Below are 14,109 nucleotides of genomic sequence, written 5' to 3'. Positions count from 1 at the left end.
GAGTGAGCCAGAGCCCCCGAAGCAGCTGCTCCTTTAACCCCCGTCCTGTCTGAGCGAACAGAGGCCCTCCGGCGAACTACACGCAGAGGCGGGGCCAAATCCACAGCTGAGCCCTGGGAGCTGTGCGAACAAAGAGGAGAAAGGGAAATCTCTCCCAGCAGCCTCAGAAGCAGCGGATTAAGGCTCCACAATCAACTTGATGTACCCTGCATCTGTGGAATACGTGAATAGACAACGAATCATACCAAATTGAGGAGCTGGAATTTGAGAACAAGATTTATTATTTTTTCCCCTTTTCCTCTTTTTGTGAGCGTGTATGTGTATGCTTCTGTGTGAGATTTTGTCTGTATAGCTTTGCTTTCACCATTTGTCCTAAGCTTCTATCTGTCCGTTTTGTTTTTGTTTTTCTTAAAAAAAATTTTTTTTCTTAACAGTTATTTTTTATTTTAATAACTATTTTATTTTATCCCCTTCCTTCCTTCCTTCCTTCCTTCCTTCCTTCCTTCCCTCCCTCCATCCCTTCCTTCCTTCTTTTTCTCCCTTTTATTCTGAGCCGTGTGGATGAAATGCTCTTGGTGCTGCAGCCAGGAGTCAGTGCTGTGTCTCTGACGTGGGAGAGACAACTTCAGGACACTGGCCCACAAGAGACCTCCCAGCTCCACACAATATCAAATGGCGAAAATCTCCCAGAGACCTCCACCTCAACACCAGCACCCAGCTTCACTCAACGACCAGCAAGCTACAGTGCTGAACACCCTATGCCAAACAACTAGCAAGACAGGAACACAACCCCACCCATTAGCAGAGAGGCTGCCTAAAATCATAATAAGTCCACAGACACCCCAAAACACACCACCAGACATGGACCTGCCCACCAGAAAGACAAGATCCAGCATCATCCACCAGAACACAGGCACCAGTCCCCTCCACCAGGAAGCCTACACAACCCACTGAACCAACTTTAGCCACTGGGGACAGACACCAAAAACAATGGGAAATACAAACCTGCAGCCTGCAAAAAGGAGACCCCAAACACAGTAAGATAAGCTAAATGAGAAGACAGAAAAACACACAGCAGATGAAGGAGCAAGATAAAAACCCATCAGACCTAACAAATGAACAGGAAATAGGCAGTCTACCTGAAAAAGAATTCAGAATAATGATAGTAAAGATGATCCAAAATCGTGGAAATAGAATAAATTCAAGAAACATTTAACAAGGACCTAAAAGAACTAAAGATGAAACAAGCAACGATAAACAACACAATAAATGAAAGTAAAAATACTCTAGATGGGATCAATAGCAGAATAACTGAGGCAGAAGAACGGATAAGTGACTTGGAAGATAAAATAGTGGAAATAACTACTGCAGAGAAGAATAAAGAAAAAAGAATGAAAAGAACTGAGGACAGTCTCAGAGACCTCTGGGACAACATTAAACGCACCAACATTCGAAGTATAGAGGTTCCAGAAGAAGAAGAGAAAAAGAAAGGGACTGAGAAAATATTTGAAGAGATTATAGTTGAAAACTTCCCTAATATGAGAAGGGAAATAGGTAATCAAGTCCAGGAAACACAGACAGTCCCATACAGGATAAATCCAAGGAGAAACATGCCAAGACACATATTAATCAAGCTGTCAAAAATTAAATACAAAGACAACATATTAAAAGCAGCAAGGGAAAAACAACAAATAACACACAAGGGAATCCCCATAAGGTTAACAACTGATCTTTCAGCAGAAACTCTGCAAGGCAGAAGGGACTGGCAGGACATATTTAAAGTGATGAAGGAGAAAAACCTACAACCAAGATTACTCTACCCAGCAAGGATCTCATTCAGATTTGATGGAGAAATTAAAACCTTTACAGGCAAGCAAAAGCTGAGAGAGTTCAGCAGCACCAAACCAGCTTTACAACAAATGCTAAAGGAACTTCTCTAGGCAAGAAACACAAGAGAAGGAAAAGACCTACAATAACAAACCCAAAACAATTAAGGAAATGGGAATAGGAACATACATATCGATAATTACCTTAAATGTAAATGGATTAAATGCTCCCACCAAAAGACACAGACTGGCTGAATGGATACAAAAACAAGACCTATATATACGCTGTCTACAAGAGACACACTTCAGACCTAGGGACACATACAGAATGAAAGTGAGGGAATGGAAAAAGATATTCCATGCAAATGGAAATCAAAAGAAAGCTGGAGTAGCAATTCTTGTATCAGACAAAACAGACTTTAAAATAAAGACTATTACAAGAGACAAAGAAGGACACTACATAATGATCAAGGGATCGATCCAAGAAGAAGATATAACAATTGTAAATATTTATGCACCCAACATAGAAACACCTCAGTACATAAGGCAAATACTAACTGCCATAAAAGGGGAAATCGACAGTAACACATTCATAGTAGGGGACTTTAACACCCCACTTTCACCAATGGACAGATCATCCAAAACGAAAATAAATAAGGAAACACAAGCTTTAAATGATACATTAAACAAGATGGACTTAATTGATATTTATAGGACATTCCTTCCAAAAACAACAGAATACACATTTTTCTCAAGTGCTCATGGAACATTCCCCAGGATAGATCACATCTTGGGTCACAAATAAAGCCTTGGTAAATTTAGGAAAATTGAAATTGTATCAAGTATCTTTTCCGTGCACAATGCGATGAGACTAGATATCAAAAACAGGAAAAGATCTGTAAAAAATACAAACACATGGAGGCTAAACAATACACTACTTAATAACGAAGTGATCACTGAAGAAATCAAAGAGGAAATCAAAAAATACCTAGAAACAAATGACAATGGAGACACGACAACCCAAACCTATGGGATGCGGCAAAAGCAGTTCTAAGAGGGAGGTTTATAGCAATACAATCCTACCTTAAGAAACAGGAAACATCTCGAATAAACAACCTAACCTTCCAGCTAAAGCAATTAGAGAAAGAACAAAAAAACCCCAAAGTTAACAGAAGGAAAGAAATCATAAACATCAGATCAGAAATAAATGAAAAAGAAATGAAGAAAACAATAGCAAAGATCAATAAAGCTAAAAGCTGGTTCTTTGAGAAGATAAACAAAATTGATAAACCATTAGCCAGACTCATCAAGAAAAAAAGGGAGAAGACTCAAATCAATAGAATTAGAAATGAAAAAGGAGAAGTAACATCTGACACTGCAGAAATACAAAAGATCATGAGAGATTACTACAAGCAACTCTATGCCAATAAAATGGACAACCTGGAAGAAATGGACAAATTCTTAGAAATGCACAACCTGCCAAGACTGAATCAGGAAGAAATAGAAAATATGAACAGACCAATCACAAGCACTGAAATTGAAACTGTGATTAAAAATCTTCCAACAAACAAAAGCCCAGGACCAGATGGCTTCACAGGTGAATTCTATCAAACATTTAGAGAAGACCTAACACCCATCCTTCTCAAACTCTTCCAAAATATAGCAGAGGGAGGAACACTCCCAAACTCATTCTACGAGGCCACCACCATCCTGATACCAAAACCAGACAAGGATGTCACAAAGAAAGAAAACTACAGGCCAATATCACTGATGAACATTGATGCAAAAATCCTCAACAAAATACTAGCAAACAGAATCCAACAACACATTAAAAGGATCATACACCATGATCAAGTGGGGTTCATTCCAGGAATACAAGGATTCTTCAATATATGCAAATCAATCAATGTGATACACTATATTAACAAATTAAAGAATAAAAACCATATGATCATCTCAATAGATGCAGAGAAAGCTTTCGACAAAATTCAACACCCATTTATGATAAAAACCCTCCAGAAAGTAGGCATAGAGGGAACTTTCCTCAACATAATAAAGGCCATATATGACAAACCCACAGCCAACATTGTCCTCAATACTGAAAAACTGAAAGCATTTCCACTAAGATCAGGAACAAGACAAGATTGCCCACTCTCCCCACTCTTATTCAACATAATTTTGGAAGTTTTAGCAACAGCAATCAGAGAAGAAAAGGAAATAAAAGGAATCCAAATCGGAAAAGAAGAAGTAAAGCTGTCACTGTTTGCAGATGACAAGATACTATACATAGAGAATCGTAAAGATGCTACCAGAAAACAACTAGAGTTAATCAATGAATTTGGTAAAGTAGCAGGATACAAAATTAATGCACAGAAATCTCTGGCATTCCTATACACTAATGATGAAAAATCTGACAGTGAAATCAGGAAAACACTCCCGTTTACCAATGCAACAACAAGAATAAAATATCTACGAATAAACCTACCTAAGGAGACAAAAGACCTGTATGCAGAAAATTATACTGACATAAGAAACTAAAGATGATACAAATAGATGGAGAGATATACCATGTTCTTGGATTGGAAGAATCAACATTGTGAAAATGACTCTACTACCCAAAGCAATCTACAGATTCAATGCAATCCCTTTCAAACTACCAGTGGCATTTTTCACAGAACTACAACAAAAAATTTCACAATTTGTATGGAAACACAAAAGACCCCGAATAGCCAAAGCAATCTTGAGAACGAAAAACGGAGCTGGAGAAATCAGGCTCCCTGACTTCAGATTATACTACAAAACTACAGCAATCAAGACAGTATGGTACTGGCACAAAAACAGAAATATAGATCAACGGAACAGGATAGAAAGCCCAGAGATAAACCCATGCACATATGGTCACCTTATCTTTGATAAAGGAGGCAGGAATGTACAGTGGAGAAAGGACAGCCTCTTCAATAAGTGGTGCTGGGAAAACTGCACACCTACATGTAAAAGTATGAGATTAGAACACTCCCTAACACCATACACAAAAATAAGCTCAAAATGAATTAAAGACCTAAATTTAAGGCCAGAAACTATCAAACTCTTAGAGGAAAACATAGGCAGAACACTCTATGACATAAATCACAGCAAGATCCTTTTTGACCCACCTCCTAGAGAAATGGAAATAAAAACAAAAATAAACAAATGGGACCTAATGAAACTTCAAAGCTTTTGCACAGCAAAGGAAACCATAAACAAGACCAAAAGACAACCCTCAGAATGGGAGAAAATATTTGCAAATGAAGCAAGTGACAAAGGATTAATCTCTAAAATTTGCAAGCAGCTCATACAGCTCAATAATAAAAAAACAAACAACCCAATCCAAAAATGGGCAGAAGACCTAAATAGACATTTCTCCAAAGAAAATACACAGATTGCCAGAAAACAAATGAACGAATGCTCAACATCATTAATTATTAGAGTAATGCAAATCAAAACTACAATGAGATATCATCTCACACCGGTCAGAATGGCCATCATCAAAAAATCTAGAAACAATAAATGCTGGAGAGGGTGTGGAGAAAAGGGAACACTCTTGCACTGCTGGTGGGAATGTGAATTGGTACAGCCACTATGGAGAACAGTATGGAGGTTCCTTAAAAAACTACAAATAGAACTACCATATGACCCAGCAATCCCACTACTGGGCATATACCCTGAGAAAACCATAATTCAAAAAAAGTCATGTACCAAAATGTTCATTGCAGCTCTATTTTCAATAGCCCGGAGATGGAAACAACCTCAGTGTCCATCATCGGATGATGGATAAAGAAGGTGTGGCACATATATACAATGGAATATTACTCAGCCATAAAAAGAAACGAAATTGAGTTATTTGTAGTGAGGTGGATGGACCTACTGTCATACAGAGTGAAGTAAGTCAGAAAGAGAATGACAAATACCGTATGCTAACACATATATATGGAACCTAAGAAAAAAAATGTCATAAACAACCTAGGGGTAAGACGGGAATAAAGACACAGACCTACTAGAGAATGGACTTGAGGATATGGGGAGGGGGAAGGGTAAGCTGTGACAAAGTGAGAGAGTGGCATGGACATATATACGCTACCAAACGTAAAATAGATAGCTAGTGGGAAGCAGCCACATAGCACAGGGAGATCAGCTTGGTGCTTTGTGACCACCTGGATGGGTGGGATAGGGAAGGTGGGAGGGAGGGAGACGCAAGAGGGAGGAGATATGGGAACATATGTATAACTGATTCACTTTGTTATAAAGCAGAAACTGACACACCATTGTAAAGCAATTAAACTCCAATAAAGATGTAAAAAAAAAAAACACAAGTGCCCAGGAGGGACAATCAACAGATTATTTCTTTCCTTCTACTAACTTTGGGTTTTGTTTGTTCTTCTATTTCTAATTCCTTTAGGTGTAAGGTTAGGTTGTTTATTTGAGATTTTGTTTTGTTTCCTGAGGCAGGCTTGTATCGCTATAAAGTTCCGTCTCAAAACTGCTTTTGCTGCATCCCATACAATTTGGATTGCTGTGTTTTCATTTTCTTTTGTCTCCAGGTATTTTCTGATTTCCTCCTTGATTTCTGCAGTGATCCACTGGTTTAGTAGCATATTTTTTAGCCTCCACATGTTTGTGTTTTTTGCAGTTTTTTTCTTGTAGGTGATTTCTAATCTCATAGTACTGTAGTTGGAAAAGATGCTTGATATGATTTCAATTTACTTAAACTTACCAAGACTTGTTTTTTGGGCTAGCATGTGATCTTGAAAAGAATGTGTATTCTGCTGCCTTTGAATAGAATACTATGTGTTCTGTTTGGTCTAACGTGTCATTTAAGGCCAGCGTTTCCTCATTGATTTTTCTGTCTGAACGATCTGTCCATTGATGTAAGTGGCGTGTTAAAGTTCCCTACTATTATTGTGTTACTGTCCTTCACTTCTGTTGTCATTTGCATTATGTATTTAGATACTCCTATGTTGAGTGCATATATATTTACAATTGTTATATATTTTTCTTCGATTGATCCATAACCATTATACTACAAAGCTACAGTAGCCAAAACAGTATGGTACTGGAACAAAAGCAGACACAGAGATCAATGGAACAGAATAGTGAACCCAGAAACAAACCCATGTTTATATGGGCAATTAATCTATGACAAAGGAAGCAAAAATATAAATGAGGAAAAGACAGTCTTTCAATAAGTGGTGCTGGGAAGACTGGACTGCTACATGTAAAAGAATGAAGTTAGAACTTTTTTTCACACCATATTCAAAAATAAACTCAAAATGGATTAAAGACTTAAATGTAAGACCATAAAGCATAAAACTCCAGAAGAAAACAGAGGCAGAACACTCTGACATAAACCACAGCAGTATTTTTTGGATCTGTCTCCTAAGGCAGAGGAAACTAACTAACTAAATAAATAATAGGACCTAATTAAATTGGAAAGGAAAGGAAAGGAAAAGAAAGCATTGACAGGGCTTCCGTGGTGGCGCAGTGGTTGAGAGTCTGTCTGCCGATGCAGGGGACACGGGTTCGTGCCCCGGTCCGGGAAGATCCCACATGCCGCGGAGCGGCTAGGCCCGTGAGCCATGGCCACTGAGCCTGTGCGTCTGGAGCCTGTGGTCCGCAACGGGAGAGGCCACAACAGTGAGAGGCCCATGTACCGCAAATAAATAAATAAATAAATAAGAAAGCATTGACAAAATGAAAAGACAATCTACTGAATGGGAGAAAATATTTGCAAATGATATGACCAACCAGGGTTTAATGCCCAAACTATATAAATAGCTCATACTACTCAATATCAAAAAAACAAATAACCTGGTTAAAAAATGGGCAGAAGACCTGAATAGACATTTTCCCAAAGAAGAATATAGATGGCCAACTGGCACATGAAATGCTCAACACTGTTAATCATCAGAGAAATGCAAAGCAAAACTAGAATACGATATCACCTCACACCTGTCAGAATGGCTATCATCAAAAAGACCACAAATAACAAATGTTGGCAAGGATGTGGAGAAAAGGAAACCCTTGTGCACTGTTGGTGGGAACGTAAATTGGTGCAGCCACTGTGGAAAACAGTATGGCAGTTTCTCAAAAACTTAAAGATATAACTACCATATGACCCAGTAATTCCACTCCTGGATATATAGCCAAAGAAAATGAAAACACTACTCTGAAGAGATATATGCACCCCAATGTTCATAGCAGCATTATTTATAATAGCCAAGATATGGAAGCAACCTACATGTTCATCAACAGATGAATGGATAAAGAAGACGTGATATATATATATATATATTTGCATACATACCATGGAATACTATTCAGTTATAAAAAAGAATGAAATTTTGCCATTTACAACAACATGAATGGACCTGGAGGGTATTATGCTTAATGAAATAAGTCAGAGAAAGACAAATACTCTGTTATCACTTATGTGTGGAATCTAAAAAATGAAGCAAATAATGAATATAACAAAACAGAAACAGACCCATATATGTAGAGAACAAACAAGTGGTTACCAATGGAGAGAGGGAAGGGGGGAGGAGTACAATAGGGTTAAAGGATTAAGAGATACAAACTACTATGTATAAAATAAATAAGATACAAGGATATATTGTACAGCACAGGAAATATAGCCATTATTTTATAATAACTTTAAATGGAGTATAATCTATAAAAGTTTTGAATCACTATGCTGTATACCCAAAAATGGTATAATATTGTAAATCAAGTATACTGCAACAAAACAAAAAGAAAAATGACAAATATTTGAAACTTGAAGAATATAGCAATAAACATAAAACAAAAGACAATACTTTTTTTAAAAAGAGATAATGCTGAGAATGTTCCAGAAATGAATATAGGGAGCTCAAGCAGAATTAAGAAAAAAAATCCACACCTGTACACATCATAGTGAAACTGCAGAACTTCAAAGACAAGGAGAATGTTCTTTAAACTACAAACCAAATATTTAAAAAGAAGAGAGAAAAATAGTCTACCAGCATGACTATCTTAAATGCTGGCAGTAGATGCCTTATCAATATCTCTAGATTCCTATGGACAATGAAATGGTATCTTTAATGGACCATTGGGAGGTGGGGGGGCAGGGACTAGCCATTTCAAGTTCTATATTCAGCTAAACTATCTTTGAAGAATAAGTGCAAAGTAACAAAATTTTCGGGTAAGACTGGAGAATTTAAGACTCCGATTTTCATACAGAGAAGTACTGAATGGTCTATGCTTCAGAAAAGAGGAAATTGAACCTCGAAAAAAAATGCAAAGAAATGAGAAAACATGATGATAAATCTAAATTAGTACAGAATACGAAAATAACAGGTAAGGGTATTCAAAGCAAAGGGGAAATAAGTATTATATAACTTGACAAATGAGGGAAACCAAGTTAAAACATTCTAAGGTCTTTCCAAACCAGTAAAGGAAAAATAAAGACATAATGAAAACTCATTCAACCAACAAAAGACAGAAAAAAAAACAAAGAAAAGGCATAAATAGAAAAAAAAAATTAGATGGCCCAAACAACTTCAAATTAATAAACAAAATAATATAAATAAATTCACTCATTAGAAGGCAGAAATTACCAGAGAATATAAAAGAAATGCTCTTAATAAAGCTAAATGACATAAAAAGTTTGAGAATAAAGGAATGAGAAAAGATATAACAGACACTACATAATAATGAAAGGAATTATTCATCAAGAGGATTTAAATAAATCAAATAATATAGCCCCCAAACAAAACTGGACACAATTATAAGGAGAAATTTTTAAATCATAATTATAGCCGATTTCAGTACATCTCTAACAGAAACCAATACAGGTACTAGGAAAAAAAATGGTGATGATACTGATGTTATGGACAGCAATATTAACTAGCTTGATCTAAGATATGAGTCAACAAATAGTGAATACACTTTCTATCAAAGAACACACAGAATATTTACAAAAATTCAACACATTACCTGGTCACCACTAAGTTTCAAAACATTTTTGAAAATCAATATTATATACATTCTCTGACCATAGTACAATTAAAAATAAATTATAAAATAACAAAAATAAAACAAACAAGCAAACAAACGGATGCTTGGGAACTACAAAAACACACTCCTAAAATAATCACTATGAAAAATCATAAAATATTTAAAACTAAATAACCACAAAAGAAATATATATATCAAAACAGATACTGAAATACCGATAAGCTGTGGTTGGAGAGAAATATACAGAAATTAAATGTATGTATGAAAAAATAAGAAAAACGAAACTAAAAAAAAGAAGAAATAAATCCACCATTAGAAGAGAGAGAAATAATAGAGATAAGACTAATCAAAAAAAAAATTTAATCACATAGATTAGCAATAAAACCAAAAGCTAATTCTGTGAAAAGACCAATAAAACATATACACCTTCCAGCAAGACTGACAGAAAAGTCCCCAAAAGAAGGTGTGTATAAGGTTACAGATACAGTCAAAACTTAAAACGTAAGAGAATAATTAGAATAAATGTATGTTAATACATTTTAAAACATACATGAAGTGGACACTTTTCCAGAAAACTAGAAAATAACCAAAATTTATTCTGGAAGCAAAAATTATTAAAGAACCTGCATTCACAGGCAAAAAAAAAAAAACCCACACTAGACTCAGTTTCACAATTTTAATCAAAGGGCAGATGATCTCTGATTACAAGAAGCTTCCAAGAACAGACTAAAACAAAAAAGGAAAACTATTCAACTTATTTTATGTGGCTAGGATAATAATCACATCAAAATCAGAAAGGCAAAGAACTAGAAAAAAGTGCAAGACCAATTTCATTTCTTTTTATAGCTGAAAAAAAACCTCCATAAAATTAAAGCAATCTAATCCAAGGGACTTTAAAAGAAAACAAGAAATCTGCCTTTGTAGTTCAGTATGTTAAAACATTAAATGAGGGGGTGAAAAAAATTTCATTGCCTAAATAAATTCGGGGGGAAAAAGCTTTGTTAAAATTTAACATTCATTCAAAATACAAATTAAGGGTATAATACTGCATATCAGCTATCCTTGATGAAAAAATAATTAAGGGAAACGGCGTCCTTAAGCCTGATTAAAAAAAAAATACCAAAACGCTACAGCAAACCTCAAATGTAGTGATAAATTATTAAAAGTGGGCTCCTGAAAATCGTAACTAAGATAAAAATGCTTACCATTACTTTTTCTATTTCATATTGCACTGGAAGTTCTAACCAGATCAAGAAAAAGAATGTAGAAGAAATTGTAAAGGGACAAAACTATCACAATTTGCATATGATATAACTGTCTTTATAAAAAACTCAACGGACTCTGCAGAGTAAGAGAGTTCAGCAGAGCTGCCAATCTATATAAATATAGGTCTAGGATCAACATACAAAAATCAGTAATGTTTCTATACTTATAACCAATTAGAAAATGTAGTAGAAAAAGAGCCATTCATTATAGCAAGAAAAAACTATAAGGTACCTTGAAAAAATTGTACATGCAAGACTCTTATGTAGTAATATGATAAAATATTATTAATGAATACCCAAAACACCCACATGTAAATAGAGATATATCACATTCGTAGAAGGGCAGATTCAACAGCATAAAGATGTCAGTTCTCTGCAAATTAATCTATAAATCCAATGTAATTATTATTTATGGGCAAGAAGTTTGGGGGAAGGCTTGCCCTTCCAGTTATCAAGATCAATTAAACCAGATGTCACGTAATCTTATTGTTTAGCTCTCTAGTTTTATGATATACGCACAAGACTTGGAATATCTATTGACTTGAGTGATCAGCATATTCCTTGGTTTACTCTCATATAGTGATTATTTCCTCCAACTATTTGACAGGAGCTGATTGTAAAAGATTCTGCATTGGGATCCCTGGAAAGTGCTGTGTTCAGTTGATTAAAACAACATCCCCATATGCTTACCACCAAGACAACATGTGGCAAAATACTCTGTTATGAACTCATAGTCTTGCCTATAAGGATGGCCAGACATTTCACCCTTGCGCATAGTGCTGAGTGATCACAAGTTTCAAGCAGTGCCTGGGAGCTACTCTGTTCAAACGCCTCAGATTTGCACACCTCGGAGTGCATATAACAGAACAAGTAACAAGTGGGAGCCTTTACCACAAAACTTTTGCTAAAATCGAATAGTTACTACAGATGCCTGACTTTGATCAGGAGCATATCCTTAATGAAGGGCCAGATGCAAATAGATCTTTAAATAACCAAATGAATTAACCTAATCAGTGCATGTATTTAGTGCTGTCTGGTGCATGGTAAAGAAAACAAATGTTTTGGGTTGAAAACAGCTGATTCAGAGCTGTATATGAACAACAGATCCACTGATTAAGTACATTCATACTTGAATAACAGGCCCATTTCATCAAGCAGTGGAAGATCATTATGTTTCTACATGCAAGTTGACACATGTCTAGTTTATCTAAAGAAAGGACACTTCAGTTTTAACTCTAAACATGCTTTAATTTTAAGTACAGATCGTTTGGTAACTCTATGTTAAACCATTTGAGGAACTGCCAGAATGTTTCCCAAGTTTTAAATTAAATTACTTTAAATTAAAAGGGTGAATTTTTTAAATATATTTTTTTTGGTAAGGGTATATACGAGGGCAAATAAAAGACATGGTCTCTGACGTTGTGGAACTAACAGTCCAGTGGAGGAAACAGAACAAAATGTAAACTAACAAATGAATTTACTGTAACAAGTTATGCTAATTGCAACGAAACTTTAATCACACAATTAAAAAAGAGTAATGGGGAGCCTACTTATCATAGTCAAGAAAGGCCACTCTGGTAGGCAAAAAGGAGAGAGGTCAAGATCATACAAGAGGTAGGACAGAGCTTTTGAAGTGCAACTGGAAACCACTGCAAAGTTTTAGACGAGGGAATGACAAGATCAAATTAAAAGATTACTCTGACATCTGCATGAAAACCGGGGGATGAAGAGTGGAGTGGTCCAAGAATGAAAGCACGTGTTGTCAGGATAGCTCTAATTACACTGGCAGCAGATAAGGAAGAGAAATCCTCCCAACACCACCAAATGTGGATGAGAACGGTAATTCCAAATGCCCTGAGAAACATGCTTTCAGTTTAGAAACCAAACCTAAAAGAAATTTACATACGTAAACTCTAGGAACTTGAAATTAAGTAGAATTCCTTTAAGTAGAAACTGAACTATTCGTGGCAATTCCTGCTATCCAAACTACTTTTAGCGGTATCATCTCGCTGACGAACAGGTTTACTCACTTGGGTTAAATTTTCGCCCACTTTCAACAGCTACGAGGCCGCAGCTCAAGTTAAAAAGAAGGGCAAGCGAACGGGATGATAAACTGCTGGACAGTGAATGGTCCCAAAGATCCAGTCAGTCACCAGGAAAAGTATATGTAAGCAGCCTCATTTAAGTGAAAGAAAAAAGGAAAAGCTGAACCGCCAAATTTCTTACTTATATTCTTCCTCCTTGGCGAGGAGGTCCCGACGAGGTGTGGCAGGTTGCTGAACGCGTGGTGGAAGCGGAGTCCCTGAAACGCCCCGTCTCTGTAAAAGAGACACTTTCAGACCCAAAGTTAAATGAATTCCGGTGTCCGCAGGGCCGCCCGAAACCTAGCTGCTACCCAGCCGTGTAGAGTTGAACTAACCTTAAAACTTCGCCCCGCCATCTTTCGCGGCCGCGACGCCGTTACCGAGGCAACGACGCAACTTCCCGCGAGAGTTACGACAACACGGGAGGCCTCCAGCCCGGGGGGCGATTCTGTCCACGCCCCTACTGTTGGCAGAAAATAGCGCGAGGCTGCGGCGGGGCTGAGAACTGGGGAGTGGGCCCTGTGGCCTTCCCGCTCCTCGCCGGTAAGGCTAACGTCTGTCCTGCTGCAAGAACAGAAGAAGCCGAAGTAGTGCGTTGATTTATAAATTCTTAAGTTGGCGATGGAGGGCTTTCAACCAAGGAAGACAGGTCCATTTCTAATACTCAGTAGGAAGCAAGCTAGTAAAGCTCCTCCTCCGTTGTGGTTTTTCCAAACTAAGTGGCCAATTTGACCTCCAGCTGTTTTGTTTAAAATGAACTATTTAGTGGGATTCCAAGTTCTGACTTAGCACATTTATTTATAGCATGGTTAAAAGCTCAGGCTCTCAAGGCAGTCGTCTAAATTCATGTCCTGGGTCTGCCACTTATTAGCTTGTGCAAATCATTATCTCCGCTACTTCATCCGT

The 14,109-nt window shown here is 36.9% G+C and overlaps 1 protein-coding gene across 8 annotated transcripts in view; it reads right to left on the bottom strand.

Moving 5' to 3' along the window:
* TEX9 (testis expressed 9) overlaps positions 1-14,109 on the bottom strand; it is a 215,369-nt gene that overhangs the window by 69,438 nt on the left and 131,822 nt on the right. The window contains exons 1-2 of one of the 8 annotated variants that reach the window (XM_033851714.2): positions 13,539-13,833; positions 13,346-13,437 (exon numbers count right to left, since the gene is read on the bottom strand). The exons of 6 other annotated variants lie outside the window; for them this stretch is intronic. In XM_033851714.2, coding sequence (XP_033707605.1) covers positions 13,346-13,437; positions 13,539-13,559 — 113 coding nt within the window. In that variant the 5' untranslated portion in view covers positions 13,560-13,833. Of the gene's footprint in view, positions 1-13,345; positions 13,438-13,538; positions 13,834-14,109 lie in introns of those variants that run through there. One more of the 8 variants, XM_073801045.1, reaches the window with a different exon arrangement.

This window comes from Tursiops truncatus, chromosome 2 (assembly GCF_011762595.2).
Source record: "Tursiops truncatus isolate mTurTru1 chromosome 2, mTurTru1.mat.Y, whole genome shotgun sequence".
NCBI lineage: Eukaryota > Metazoa > Chordata > Mammalia > Artiodactyla > Delphinidae > Tursiops > Tursiops truncatus.
Note: the sequence above shows the minus strand (reverse complement) of the source record. Positions and strands in the feature narration are given on the sequence as shown.